At 43.2% G+C, this 15154-nt stretch overlaps 1 protein-coding gene across 10 annotated transcripts in view; it reads right to left on the bottom strand.

Moving 5' to 3' along the window:
- Positions 1–15154, bottom strand: part of synrg (synergin, gamma) — a 52094-nt gene that overhangs the window by 20865 nt on the left and 16075 nt on the right. For 6 of the 10 annotated variants that reach the window (XM_088616078.1, XM_088616081.1, XM_088616083.1 and 3 more), the window contains 8 exons: positions 13752–13829; positions 13287–13483; positions 11980–12237; positions 11354–11484; positions 10979–11097; positions 10594–10656; positions 10180–10209; positions 7698–8729 (listed from right to left, as the gene is read on the bottom strand). In XM_088616078.1, coding sequence (XP_088472204.1) covers positions 7698–8729; positions 10180–10209; positions 10594–10656; positions 10979–11097; positions 11354–11484; positions 11980–12237; positions 13287–13483; positions 13752–13829 — 1908 coding nt within the window. The remainder of the gene's footprint in view (positions 1–7697; positions 8730–10179; positions 10210–10593; positions 10657–10978; positions 11098–11353; positions 11485–11979; positions 12238–13286; positions 13484–13751; positions 13830–15154) is intronic. The other 4 variants (XM_088616079.1, XM_088616086.1, XM_088616087.1 and 1 more) reach the window with 2 other exon arrangements.

The following is a 15154-nucleotide window of genomic DNA, read 5'->3' as shown; positions in this document are numbered from 1 at the left end:
AGATGACTTAAAAAGGGTGAATAATTTGGAGCAGATAAGGGAAGAATCTGATCCAAAAGTGAATCCCCAAGACCAGAACTGGGAAAACCTGAGCTGGAAAAATCTTTTTGATCAGTTTCAAAACCCGCCTTCCGGTGACGAATATGTAAATGAAATTCAATTAGTTTTGATTAACACTGATTATCGGTGTTTATATCAACAGACAGCAGTGTTGTTTCGTAGGTCACACACACACCAATATCTGCTCCCTTCTGCCTGCCCCCTCAGCCCACATCCATCTCACGCAGGCAGTGCAGGACCAGCCTCCACACGATATAGACACTTCGGAAACCAGGTTCACCGAGCCAGAAACGGAGAGAGATGTGATTTCTCAACATGCCGGGCAATAAGTAAGACCTCAAGATCCTGCTTCTATCTTCAACTGCAACAACAGGCCGAGTCCCCTCGAGTCGTGGAAAGCGTAGCATAGCCAGAACGCAGCAGAAAACTGAATGCGTCAGCATTGTAAATGCAGCAGTACTGGTTCCAGTATACTGTCACAAGCCGAGGGGAAGGAGTCTGTTTGTGTATGATCAAATTAAACTCAGATTATTAGCAATGTGAAGAAAATAATAAACATAAAGGAGTTTTGGAGAAAGCTTATTTAACCTGAGAGCATGATTTCAAATTGCTAACTGGCGCCTCAAACTAGCAGCCAAATGCTTCTCAAATAAAAATCCGGCCACTCTGGAAAATCAACTCAGGGTCGCTGGAGTAAAGATGTTTGCTGCCACTTACCACAACCACAAGAATTCGATCACTGATCCCTGGTCATAATAGTGTTATCTGTCTGAAACTCATGTGATCATGCAATCTAATCTGCAGCCTCTGATTAGGATGCCGATTAGATAAATGGGAGCTTAATGTAAATTTAAAAAAAAAGGAAAAAAAAAACTCCACAAACAAGAAGTGCTAATATCAGTACCAACAAGGGGGCATTGAGACTTTTGCTGCTTATTTCTCCTCTCTATACCAAGGTTAGCTGACCTGACTCAGTGGGGCATTTTATAATTGCTTGGGACGAGCCGCACGCGCGCGCACACACACACACACACATCTGCACAAACAGGCAATTTGTGAAATTGACAAGGAGGCCCTACAGAAAGCCACTGTGCTTTCGAGACACACCTGTTCTCCATTTCTGATTTGGATTCTCAAGAGGTGAAAGAAGGAAAAAGCAACAGGGCACGAGTTTCTGCTATGCCAAGAAAAATATTTATTACAACAACAAGGAGTAGAGAGAAAGGTCACAAAATAGTGCAAGGAGGATGTCGTTACAAGAGGTTTGCCAGACATTGCTTTCTTCTTTTCCCTTTTTTAATTAAAGTATACCAGAGCATGCAAAGTAAGAAAACAGAGAAATAAAAAGTAGAAACCCAGAAACCAGAAGCTGAATCGAGAAGGCACATTCACATAGAATAAAATTGGCAAATGTTAGAAGACACAAAGTAGTAGCAATAGAGGAAAAAAGCAGTTCAATATCAGAGACTTGAACTATACAGAACACTTACAAAGCCAAGAGAGCAAAAAATGTTGATTACAGGTTTGAAAAGATCAGGTGCTATTAACCCTTTGAGGACTTGAATGCTTTCTCATACACCTACCCATCTTAATTTGTTTTTCAGATGACAATGAGGCTTGTCTATGACATGGAAGGTTCTGTTTGATTAGTAGTCTGGAAGGCAGTTTTTTTAAGTTGCATCAAGCAGCTTTGATTCAGGCTAAAGATAATATCCCCTTCTTGCTTTTGCATAATGGCTATAATAATCTTGGCTAAGAAAAATTATCTCTGATGTCACATTTACTTTAATACTTTTCATTGATATTCTCAATGAACTCTCCAGTTCAGAATGTCGTGTTTAAAACCACTGACTCACATTGTACATAGCCATCCACAACAATATGGATGACAGCTGTATTAAGGTACAATATTCAGAGATTACAAAGGTAGCTGGCAATGGCACAGGTCACCTTCCTGCTCTTAGTTGCTAGAATTCCACGTGATTCTCTCACATGAAAAGACATTGGCTGGATTTTTCCTGTTTGTATTACTCAAACCTGACCAGGAAAACCTGATTTTTTTTATTTAAAGCCAATTAAAAAAAAAGGTATATTACTCTGAACAATAACAGGGACTGGTAACAACAATAGAGATAAAAATGTGCCCAGAACTTATAATCAGAAGGCAATGGCCAATGTTTTATTGCAGCAGCAACTAGATTCACGCAACCTAATGAATTAAATTATTAAAATAGACATTCTGAATAATTACTCCACATAGCAAACAGTACGGTTATTGTTACCACTTTTCTTAAGTGCTGAGGAAAGGGGTTTGCTATAAAATAAAGTGTGATCCCGAGTTTTACAGGGCTGGAAAGACAGACTTCCAAAAGTCTCTTAATCGATTGTAAATTCCATCCCCTTCTTGCTGCATTTTACCAGCAATTAAAACTTTCAAAAATACTGAAGAAAGAATTAATATCAACCCATTTACAATACCATAATGTATTTAAAGGCATTCATATAATACCCCCATATTTATTTAGCACTTTTCACCCAGGAGGATCCCAAAAGTGCATTACATAACCCAAGGGCACAAACATCATTCAGCTCTAAAGAACAGCGCCCACCAGTGCACAGCAGGTCAGGTGGAAGAGTGAGAAATTACTTCACTCCAATTGAATTAAGCAAGAACTTTAGAGAGGCCAGATTATGAAACCCCAAACAGGAATTTATGGAGGACATCAGGGTTAACAGTCCTACTCTTACAAACAGCGCCATGGGATCTTTAATTACAATGCAACTAGAAACTCATCTTAGGATGTCCTCTGCAGGACAGCCACCTTCTGCTGCAGACCATCCCCTCACCACACCGGGGTACTGATTTCAAAATTCCTGTCCAAAAGAAACAACCCCCTCCACTGGTCAGCCAACAACTTACAGTAGCAACCTGGTTTTCCTTAGCAGTCCCTAACCTTTGTACTGAACAGGACCATCCTTGCCAAATTCCTGAGATCTGACTGACATCAGGGTGCAAGGTGACAACATCATTCCGGTTTTCATGCATACATTTTTGTTTTTGTTTTGCAGTGATTCAGGATCCTAAATGGCAGATTTATTCCTCCCAGGGAAGCTGTTAATTTTCCAAGGTGTCAGACTCAGCAAAACTCAAGCTCTCAAAGGGTTAAAGAACACTGCACAGGAAGAGCATTCTATTACAGCACTTCAGAATTAATTAGTAATTAGTGGTACAGAAGAACGGCAATTTAAAGAGACAGTACCCCTTTTCTTTCACAGACATTTTGTCAACCTAAACCAGGTATGAAAGCAATGTTACCGAAAGCATGTAACTCGGATGTAAATTAGGCTTGGGAGAAAAAGATGAGGTTATAGAAAACCTTATTAATAAATATTTAGATCATATGATTTTATGATGATTAATTCATGTACGTAGAACAGGAAGGGTTATTAAGGAAATATACTCATATACTCATAAATATTCAATTAAGGTTCATTTCTCTCAAAATAAAAATTACTTAAAATGTGGACTTATAACAATAAACGCAAGACGAAAACAGGGTTTTCGAGCTGCAAAATATCACTGCAAGAATGCTATAAACACCTTCTTGTCAATTTCACAAACTGAGCTCAACAAACACACTTCTAAAGAGAAGCAAGGTATGACAGGACTTGACTTAATCCTGATATGAAAATCGCCTCTAAGAACTAAAATGTGCAAAAGGACAGACAAAGGCTTCTGAATTATAGATCCTAGTTCGCGACACACAGGAAAAACAGATACTGTCTCTTTAACTTTACAAGGCAGGAAGCATAAGAGACAGTTTCATTAACTGTTGGCCTTTCAGATGAAAACATGGTCATGATTTAACGCCACAAGGCCTGCCACGATTAAATTATTTAATTATGGTCCTTCCTCACGCAGGATCAGAACTTTTGGCCAACGTGAATTGTGCACACCAGCGTGCATTTAAAGACAAATCTAGAGGTATAATTCAGAACTGCTTCCAATTAACACTGAATAAACTTTAAGGTCTTAATTTGGTCTCCCTTTCAACCAGGGCAGGCTTTTGGACTTGGGCACAGCCCCCCCTGCTGTCCTCTTGCCCTTACTGTAAGAAGGCCAGCTCTGTGCTACTCTCCCATTCTCCGCTTCCAACTGAATAAAAAAAATCAGTACCTAGGCTACTGCTGGAGGAGGTTTCCAGTGGCTCTTTGCGCTTTGCTCCTGAACACAAGCTCCAAGAATCGGGAGGCTTACAAAAGGTTTTACGCTCAGGTGCAATCAAGGAGAGATGGATTACTTCAAACCCACCACCTGTTAGAGCCCGAAGCCCATCAGCACAAAGACCACTGTCCTGCAGCCGCCCAGCAGGAGCCTATGGAACGCAACGTCCCAGTCTTGTGCAAAAATGCAGGGATGACCAGGTGCCCAAGGGTTAAATGGTTTCTCGTCAGCCAACATCCAGGCAAGACAAGCATCTCGTGTTTTTCTGATCCCTGCTTCTTCCTTGCAGCTCTCTGATGCAAGGAAGACATAAGGAGGGGCCATAACCTTTTGCTTAACTTGAAACTCGGTTGTTTTTAAAAAAATCAAACCTCACTGTTAAGCAGGCACAGAACAATGAGCTTGCATGAACATGGGCTATGAGGCACGGCATCTGGATGTGAAGGACAGTAAACAAAGATGCAAACAAACAAATAACCGAATCATATGGAAAACAAGTGAGGAGGGGGTGTGAGAAAACAAATATATGCATTGAACAGTGCACTAGTATGTATGTTCTTGTGTCTCCCTCTTGAGAGGATAATTGTCTAAGATCGTAAAGTAGTGTGGCATGATAAAGGCCCTGAGGCTCTCCTTGACCTTTTCTTGTGTGCAACACAGATTTCCTCCTCGGACACAAACTTCCAAGAGGAGGTCTGATAAAAGCTAGGGAGATGGTGTATGTGGGAGGCGATTTGAATCCGATTCTGCACTGAGAACAGGCTATCGAAAGTCATCCATCAACAGAGCTGGACAAGAGCTGAGGTTTGAAAAGGGGGGAACTTTTTTTTTTTTTACAACATCTCTCTGAACTGTAGACATTTCGTCTTTTCCCCTCCTCAGCCGGAAAGACACTTTGCCCTGGCTTCTACCCTGCTCTCCACTTCCTATGTAGCAGGGATCCCTGGACCCGAGGGAGAATGAGGGGTACAGCGTGTTCACTGACTACTCTGGGACAGTCTGCACTTCTGAACCTCTAGACCTACACCAGCTACAAAAACACATTACGCATCTTAAGTGGCATTTTCCCTTTAAAAGCTGTTATTCTAGACCTGTCTTCAGAGCGCCCCGTGAAACCCAGAAACAAACGTTCTCCGTCGGGTTTCATTCAGAACAACAGAAAAAGAAAAGGACTTCTTCAGGACGTCCTGCAAGAAGGAGAGGGATTAACCACTCCCTATAGACACCACTAGGTGAAAGGAAAAAATTTAACATTTTATCTCCTAGATTTTAACCTTCTTCAGGTCCACAGAGGATAGAATACTAAACAAAAAACTTTCGTTTTGAAGACCTTGCACAGTGGGCAGCTTGGATTAGGAAAGTCTTCAAAATTTCAGACCCTCAGGCCCACGAAGTCAAAGTGGTGACCAATGCTCTTCGATCGTTTAATAAGCTGTTTCATTAACTGCGAGCAACCAAATCAGTAAGGTACACAAAGGGCTCCCTCTCAGGTAATTTAAGATTACAGAAAAGCTGCTGTAAGATTTCAGTGTCAGTTAATGTCACCGTTAAAGCTTAAACTGTCTTGTTTCTTTAAGTTAATTTCCAAAAACCACAAAAACCATTTTCCAAGTACTAAACAGATCAAGCGCTAAGGTATTGAGTGGTGATAAATCAGAGAATTTGTTTTCCTGTTCTTCACAATAATAGTCAACCCCAATTTACAACTGTTGAACCTGAATATAATCTGTAATGGTTGTTAGATGAACTGTCAAATAACTCAGAATTGGCAGAAGGGATAGACTTTTAAACCCTTAAATGAAAATTTCGTACTATGCAATGTTACAACAGTAATTCAGTCTAAATAGTTCTAATTAAATAAACATGAACCATTACAGTTAATATTCTGAATATTACAAAATGAGTTCTGTTTTTATAAGTACCATGACTGTTCTTGGTAATTTTATGGGCGTATAATGACTTTCCTGGCTTGTAACAACTGAGTAAGTTAGAATTGCACACTCTCACAGACAACTACAAAGCACCACTGCCTTTAAATCAATACCCTAAGAGGGGCTGCATTTGCATTCATAGATCTGTCACACATACTTAGAAAATCATTACCTGATCAGTCGTTATTGATTGTGCTTTTACTTGCAAAGACAAACTGATGGGGATCAAGAACAGAGGAGACCCAAACATTTATGAGTCTGCGGGAAACCTGGCTTTGATTAAAAGCATTAGATAATCAAGGAATCAAGCCAAGCACACAGAGTGCCAGAATAATTTAGGCCAGATGGTCACAGACTTCAGACGTGTTTTGGGCACTCTCTGGAGTTCACCTGGAGTTGAAAGGATGTTCTGTTTGCGAGAGCAGCACACTACCTGCTAAATGGTGTTCATTCCAGCCGAGTTCTTAATCAGGCTTATTGATTATTAAGACTTGTAAGACACCGGTTGGATTTAGTCATTAGTATTAACCCTTTTATTCATCATTTCAGGTCATAGACTTGATTGAGGACAGGTCTGACTTCAGAATTGGCACTGGGTTGATACCAATAACAAACCTTGTACAACCTTTTAAGAGCTGAAAGAAAACTTAAAAACTGACCTTCGTAGAAGAAAATTGAAGCCAATTCACCTGCGATTAAGAACACGGCTAGAGAAGAAACCGGAGGAGATGGAAGAGACCACGTATGACTAACACTGAGAAGCACTGCTCTAACTACCTGATGAGGAGACAGATGAAGCTCAGTAATAGTTCAAGCTCACAGATCAGAGCAACAAAAACCACATATCCAAAGTGTGAAGAACAGGCATGAGTCACAGTTATTTCTATGATAAAGCTTGTCCAATGACATGAGCTCATCATATACTGTAATCTAAATTTTTAAAGACTTGTGTGAAATGACTTGAAACAAATGTCAGGAACTGTATTTTTAAGAGGAAGAAGAGAGGTAGTGCACTTCTTTCTTTTAACGTATGAATAACATATGAATGGCAGCAAATATCTTAACACTGCTGTCTTATTTGACACTATCATTTCAGATACAGGCCAAGTGCTACAGGAGACTTGATTAGTGTGAAGCCTAAGATTAATAGAGAACGCAATAAATAAATGACGGAAGCCTTTTCCTATTCAAAGATAAACACATAAATAAGTTATTAAATAACTTTAACATATTTAACTTAATTTAATGTGCATGTAAAGGGAGGCAGAAATCAGATGGGAAAATGGGAAGGTGGGACAGATATGAAGGAATGATATGAAGTGTGCAAACTTTCAATACTCCAGAACACCATCTGCTGATTCTCAGCACGACTCAGGGAGTTCACCCAGTGGGAGGAAGCGTCAGTCATACAGGCGGGTCAGGGCAGAGCTGTGCCTGCATGCTAGCCAGGCCTCACCAGAGCAACCGCACGAGTTCCTCACCTGCAGCGGGGGGCTGGTGGGCAGAGAAGCCGGGCAGGTCGAGGGAGCTGTCTGACATCACGTGCTTCAGGTCCCCACCAACGTCCGACAGCTTCATGTCCAGCTGGACCGAAAGCGCGTCCTCCGAGTCCTCCTTACCCACACTGCTGCCCCCAATGGACGGGAGGTCTAGGGACTTGACGGAGGCCGAGTCCTCTTTGGCTTGCTTGAAGGCCGCCACCTTGTCCACCAGGCTCTTCTCCGAGGCCCCCAGGGCGGTGGAGAACTTGGAGGACTGAAAGTCGGCAAAGTCGTCGGCGTCACCTTTGAGGGACAGGAAGGAGCCCCCGCCGTTGTCCTTGGCGTCCTCGAAGCCCGGCGCGCCCTCTAGCGAGAGCTGCTTGAAGACGTCGTACTTGTCGGAGAGGTGGGGCTGCCGGAGCTGCTGCTGCTGCTGCTGCTGCTGCTGCGGGGGCGACAGGGTCTCGTCGGGGGGCCCCCCCGCCGCGCCGCTCTCGCCGGGCCTCGCCTTGCTCTTGGCCTCAGCCGAGCCGCCGAAGGTCATGAAGTCTGCAAAATCGTCCTGGACCGCCGTGCCAGCCCCACCCCCGAGGGGGGCAGACGCTGACACTGTAGAGGAGGAGGTGGTGGTGGAGGAGCCAAACAGAGCGAAGTCACCAAAATCATCCACTCCTGCCCTAGGGGCCTTTTGCCCAGCAGGGGGTGCTATCAGAGAGGGGGCAGAGGGGAAAGCTGGCATTTTGGTCTCGGTAATGGGGACGGCAGGAGCCAGAGAAGTGAAGAGGTCCAGGTCTGTCATGTTGAGAGGGGTTTTGGGCTGGGAGAGGGTGGTTGGGTGTTGTTGCTGCTGCTGCTGCTGCTGCTGCTGCTGCTGCTGCTGCTGTAGAGGCTGTTGCAGGAAAGGAGAAGGGAAAGCAGGCTGGAAGATTTTGGTCTGTTCTGGGGGATCTAGTGGGGAAACGCTGTCAGCCGTCTTGAAGTCTGTGAAGCCATCATCAGCACTGGCCGATCTGAAATCTGCAAATCCTTCCCCTGGAAAAAGAAAATGCGTCAGAAGAGAGAGTTGGTTTGTGATATACAATAATCAGAAATTCAGAGATACTTTATTACCATTACCATCGCTGGAAAGCAAGAATTTAGTCATTCAATAACACCTGTTGCTCACACGTTTCCAGCACACGTGGTCAGTCTCTGAACTATGTTTGAGATCCAATCACTTGGATAAACGAGCTGTGAGGTGCATCCTGTGGCACATTTAATGAGATTTAACTACACCACTGCACACACTGAGGTACAAAAGCGGCAAAGCAGGCAAAAATACATGCAGGACACCAAAGCAATTATCTAGACCCACAGAGAAGATGATAAAGCAAAAATTAAAATTTCCTCTTCTCATGGTGCTCCTGATGATGAATGCACATCTGTGTTCATTGTGCAAATCTTTTTTTTTTAAACAGAATTCTTTGAAGACACTCTTTCATCTGCTTAAAAGACTGTGCTGACTTCCACTACTGCAGGCTTTTCATTTTATATTTTGTCCTGTCAATCCAGATTCTCACATTGCAAACTAACTGCAAAAGGCAAAGGGCAAACACTCCTCAGAGCCTGCAGGTGTCTCTGCTTGAATGGTGGGAGCTCATCTACAAGAGATTTGCAGTAGGACCCACCAAAAAACAGTCAAAAAAAAAACGCTTCTAGCTCAGTATATCGAGTTCACTCTTGACCTAAAATTCTTTTTAAAAAATCTGGAACTGTCAATTTGTGTTCCTTGCATGTGTCTGTGTAGAATCGACAACTGTTAAACAATCTTCTTTAGGATCAATTAGATAGAAGCAGCTAGACAAACTATATGGGGCAAATGGCCTCTTCTCATTTGTGATCCAAGACTTTTGTAGGCTCAGATTCTTACTGTTCATGGCAACAACCCAAGACAGGAGCAATAAACCACCTGCTACGCTGCAAGCTGCCTGCAGAAGAGAGAGCTCTGACTGGAGGAGCTATGCAGCCCTGACAACACTGCACACACACACAGGAGACTGGCCACGGAGAGCTGTGGAGGCCCCAAGAAGGTCAGTCCTACACAGCGCTTGGCCAAATGTGCGTCACTGTCCACCCATGTGGCTGTGCCACACAGGATATCCAGGGCCGTGGGCAGATCCTGACACTACCCAGACTTCAAATGGCAATGACTTGATTACAGGGCTCATCCTGCACTCTTAAAAGTGCAGCCTTTATCAGCACAGACACTCAGAAGCCCCGAATTGTGTTTTTCTGTGAGGTTTACATCTCTGAATTCAGACCCCATTGGGCAGCACAGTGCGGGGGTGTGCAAAACGCTGCAGGTACGTCAGGCGTGGCCACGCAGTCCTGATGCTGTAAGTGAACCTTGTGAAAACCTGAAGAATCACCTTCACCCCAAAATACATATAATTTTTTAACTCAAGCAAGTAAAACCAAGGAGGTCACTACAACCATAACTTACTGGAGTCCCGAAAGTTTTCCCCTTTGGAAACTGCTCTAGTAAAACAGGGACATGAAAAAGACACCTCTGTCAATGTTACTAATTAGAGACGTTTGAGCATGAAACAGCTATTCTCCTCTCTCGCTCTCAAATCATGACCCACATGTTCAATTTTACTAAGTAAAAAAAAATATATTTGCAATATATCTTACACGGAGAAAATAGCTATTTGATGCCTAAAAAGGTTTTACCTACATGCTTCTCAATGTTTCTACAACCCTCTTTGTCACATGCCTCGTCAATATGAAATTAAAGTAGACAAAATATGGTTTTGGACAGCAGAAGAGAGACAAGATGGCAAGTTTGTTTCATATGTAAATATCTGATATGTACTTGACTACCTTCTCTCTACAAAGCTTAAAAAACTTTGCTCACCTATTGGCTTCAAATCAGAGGGATGTTCAAGTTGCCTGAAAACACTGTATTTATCTCCAAAATCTGCAACATAGGAGAGAAACAAACTGATTAGTATGAAATGGTAAATTACATAGTCCAAAACTTGTTTATGGGATGTTGGCTCCTGGCATCCTTGGTAAATAACTATTCCAAAAATTATGGTTCAAAAACAACATTTCTAAGAATGAACAATGCTGAAAACTAAATACTAATACCAGTATTTCAGCTTGCTTTCTTCGATTAGCGAAGTCGATGCTTCTTCCTTTTGAACGAACTTCAGACGCTGCTCATGAGAGCCAGACTGACCAGGTGCGAAAAGACATGCTAACCTCCAGTTGCTGGCTTGAGCCAGATGTTACTGTACCTGCAGCAGAGGGGGTGGCGTCTGCTGGCGGGTCCACGGACAGCTGTTTGAACACAGCGTACTTGTCAGAGCTGGACGATGCTGCCGATCCGGACACAGGGGTCAGCAACACCGGAGCACTGTAGGACCACAAGAATTTGCTCATTGAGGCAATTTACAACTTAACGCGGCCAATAAATCTGCTCTAGTGATTGCTAAGGAGACAATTACATCTCAATTTATCCTTCAAAATCTGTATCATGTCTCCTGCAATGGAAAGCTTTGTGATATTCTGGAGTACAGGTAACTGTACATACTGAAAGTGATTCAATGCTGTCTGCATGTCTTCAGCCAACACTGAGCGTATACTTGAACCGATGGCTGTCTGGCCCGTACCTGCTCTGAGGCTGGGTGCTGGGAAAGGCTCCAGAGGATTCTCCCTGGAATTCGGTGAAAGAGTTGTCCGCCATTCCTGCCTTGGGCGCTTCCTGGAAATCCTGGAAGTCGTCCTCATCAGGTTTTGTCATCTGGACAACAGGAAAGCAGTTATGGACTCGACAAAAAAAAATCCTCCAAACACGGAATGCAGTTACTAGGCGCTGTCCACAGCAGGAACACTGTCTCATCTGTGCTGACAGCTTTCTAGACATTTGGCCGTGACAGTCACATTGAGAAAGAAGAAAACAATGCATCCTTCTGCAAAGGAAAAGGAGATCTGACACTGATGGCACACTTGTACAGAAACAAGTTTTCAAGTGGGGTTTGTCTTCCTAATTTTTTTTTTTAGCCTAAAGACTTACCATTTTTAATTAAAAGAAGCTTCTGTCATTCTTTAAACTGTGAAAAACCTGGGTATGGAATTACTCACATTTGGCAGAACCTTATCAATATAAAATTCAACCCGTTTTTACTTTTTCTTCAACTTTGTGACCACACAGCGCAGCACAGTAAGTCTAACCTGACAAATAACTTCACCTTTCAGTCCAGAAACAGGGGTGGCAGGACACAAATTGCACAATTACCTGGGCAGCAGGGGGGAAGGTAGCCACGAACCCTGCAGTGGGCTGTGAGCTGGAGCCCTGTGGGGCTGTAGAGAGGGACACGCCCATCACTTGGGAAGCGGTGGACATTGCCATGGAGACTGTCGGCTGGGCAACAGAGGGCACTGACATCAAGGGCTGCTGATGCAGAAGAGAGGGCATGGCCAGTGTAGGTAGTGTGGGTACAGGGGGAGAGGGGAACTGGCTCAATACATCCAGGCTCATAGCTGGGAGACCATTCTTCAGGTAGAAAAAATGAAAAAAAATTATGTTACAGAGGCAATGACATCACAAAACATTCTTTCTTAAAGCAATACCAGCTCTAAGCAAAACCCTAAAAGGGTGATGATTCAAAGCTGCCTGAACTCCCCCTTCATAGCACTTTTGCCTATGTAACATGGACATTCTTTAACAAACAGAGGTAGACAGAAGTTTAAATTATACATTCCACTTTCTTGCCTGCATTTATATGAAATGCATTTGCCCCATGGCCTGTTGAAAAGATTTCTACGGGACTGACTTTTCAGTGTGACAATAGAAGGGAATTAGCTCCCTGCCAGACACACTGAAGACGTGTGTTCCATATACACCCCGGAGGTGGGACGCAGGCAGAAGACCTGCCCATCGCCATCGGAGTTCACCCAAGAGTCAGGTCAAAAGTCAGACAATGTGCCGAGCCAAAGTTAGGGTTAACACATCCACTGTTTCTCCAAACACAAAGGACTGCAGATGAAATTATCTCAACAGCATTCAGAGACAAAGATCCATTAAATCTTCGGCCTTGGCACAGTGAGTCTGCTAAAGAGCCCATTCAATTTGAGAAGCGATATTTCTTATTCACCTTTGTTCCTATATTTCACTAATCCCCTTTATTAATGTGCTACATTACAATGACAACCCAGTTCTGTCTGTGGTGATAGGCTCCGCTTCGTTCTGGTTTTTTTCTTCCAAATGAGACAGACTATCTTCTGAGTGAATTATTCATTAAAGTCAAGCTTCATTTTAACAAATATCACTGGGAGATTCCTCTGCTTTTTCATCATTCTACAAAAGAGTCCTGCTACATTTGCTGGCCCCTAAGGACTCTTTACATTTACATTACAAAAAGAACCCACATTCCTCCCCTAGCCTCTGATCCAGCACTTATAATAAGCCATACAGAGATGATAGATGTGTCTTTCTCACAAAGGCACAGTCTCCCACACAGCGATAAGAAACATTCCCCTTACCAAGGGACCTAAGTCACAGACATTGGCCTTACTAGCCAAAACTAGCCAATCAGAGCGCACCTGTGTCACACCAATCATCGCCAGCACAGTGTAAAGCTCCTCCTTTGTCAGCTTCCCTGGGGTTGTGCGATTGGCTAAGGCCCATATCTGTCCCAGAGCTTCCCGGGGCAGCCCCGATGACATCAGAATGGGGTAGAGCTTGGCCGTGTCAATCCCTGAAGGGGTCATGGTGATCTCCAGCACTTTCTTGTACAGGTCTGCGGGTTACAAGCATGGCAGAAAAGCTCAGCTGAGGGCTACACTCTAGCACTGCGAGACTGCTAGTCTCAAACTGAGGGTCAGAGAGCACCAATTACTAATTCTGTTACTGATCACAAATGTCATGCAAGAGATACAAAGAAGCCTACTGTAAACCTTTCAGAAGATGATGAAATGCTAAGCAATAATAAATGTCCACTGTAGAGTACAAGTTCCGCATTGATGGCAAGTATTTGGATTAAGAGACTGCAAGAACTGGGTCTTTACCTGGGACAAGACTGTCATTGTAGAGCCAGGCAGGCATCATGGGCTGGATATGTTCTTGCTGGGGATACACGCCCACACCTGAAACAGCAGAGTGACACAACTGTGACGCGGCCCAGTATGTCGTCTCCACGCGGGGACCCCTCTCCCCTGGCATCCACGGCTCACAATGTCCTTCTGTGGAGGCTGTAGGAATCAGTATGCGCAGCTACACTCATGGCCTTAATCTGGAGCAAGTGTGGACTGTGGAGTGACTCATGATGATAAGAGTTGGCACCGATTCACAGAGGACCATTCGCTCTGCTGCTTTACATCTCAAGTCATCTGTTCTGAAGTGATCATCCAGTTATTCAGAATGAGAGATTAGGAAGGGGAATAAAATATGCCGTTTTATGGCTATATAAGCAAACTACTACAGAAAAGGCCTTTATTGCATATATGGTATTGTAGGTATGTCTTCACAATTACAATGGTATGATTGAGAGGCACCCCACTTTATTGTCAATCTAAAACAGCTTTTTTATTAATTTCATAATGAAATGGGACTTTGTGAAACAAGGACAAACATCTACTGACAGATGCACAGTTAATGCTCATGGATGACTGGATCCCACAGGTGGCAATCAATACAAATGCCACCTGTTGCTCTGGGCTTTGATAGCTCCTGTCAGGAATTGCTTAACAGGCCCGAGGCTCCAAGGCAACTGTCCTGATAATCAAATAACTGCTACTTGCACACCTGAGTGCTAAGATCTTATATAGCCTGACACAACAGCAGAGAATGAAAACAAAACACAATCGATTAAGGGCAGCATGCAAAAAAAATCAAGAGTCAACATCCACGATTTGTCATACAGACCCTCTGGAATGGGTGAGTGAATCCCAGCACCCTCCCAGTATAACTGAAGCAGACAACAGAAGAGCTGAATTTGGCAGAAGTGTTACAAGTGCAGACAAGTGCTGCTAAAGGAGTCCTGTATGACAGCTTTGTTGAGACAAGGGGATCTTCTGTATGCAACAGGCAGAGCAAATGGGAAACATTTCTTAAATGCTGCAAAAGCATCATCTCATAATCCAAGTGTTGACACATAAAACATACTGCAGTGCCTCCACCTCAATGCATTTCTTCAACTGAAGTAGGAGATGTTACTGACATGCACATAGCCTGGAGAAAGCATGCAAAATAATACTGTCAGTAGAATATATGGTGCATGCTGCAATTGTGATTACAGATGGGGAAAAAGGCTTAAACCAACAAATTAAATAACCATTACAAAAATAAAAGGTACCATTCAATTCAATTATATCACAGCAGTAAAACTGGTTTTTCACCCTTTGTCAAAGTAATTCAGCATGTAAGTGAAATTTCAGCAAGTTTCCATTTTGCTTTCCTCTCTCACTCTCAC

This window comes from Lepisosteus platostomus, chromosome 22 (genome assembly GCF_059453375.1).
Source record: "Lepisosteus platostomus isolate fLepPlt1 chromosome 22, fLepPlt1.hap1, whole genome shotgun sequence".
Taxonomy (NCBI): domain Eukaryota; kingdom Metazoa; phylum Chordata; class Actinopteri; order Semionotiformes; family Lepisosteidae; genus Lepisosteus; species Lepisosteus platostomus.
This window is presented reverse-complemented; position numbering and strand designations above follow the sequence as displayed.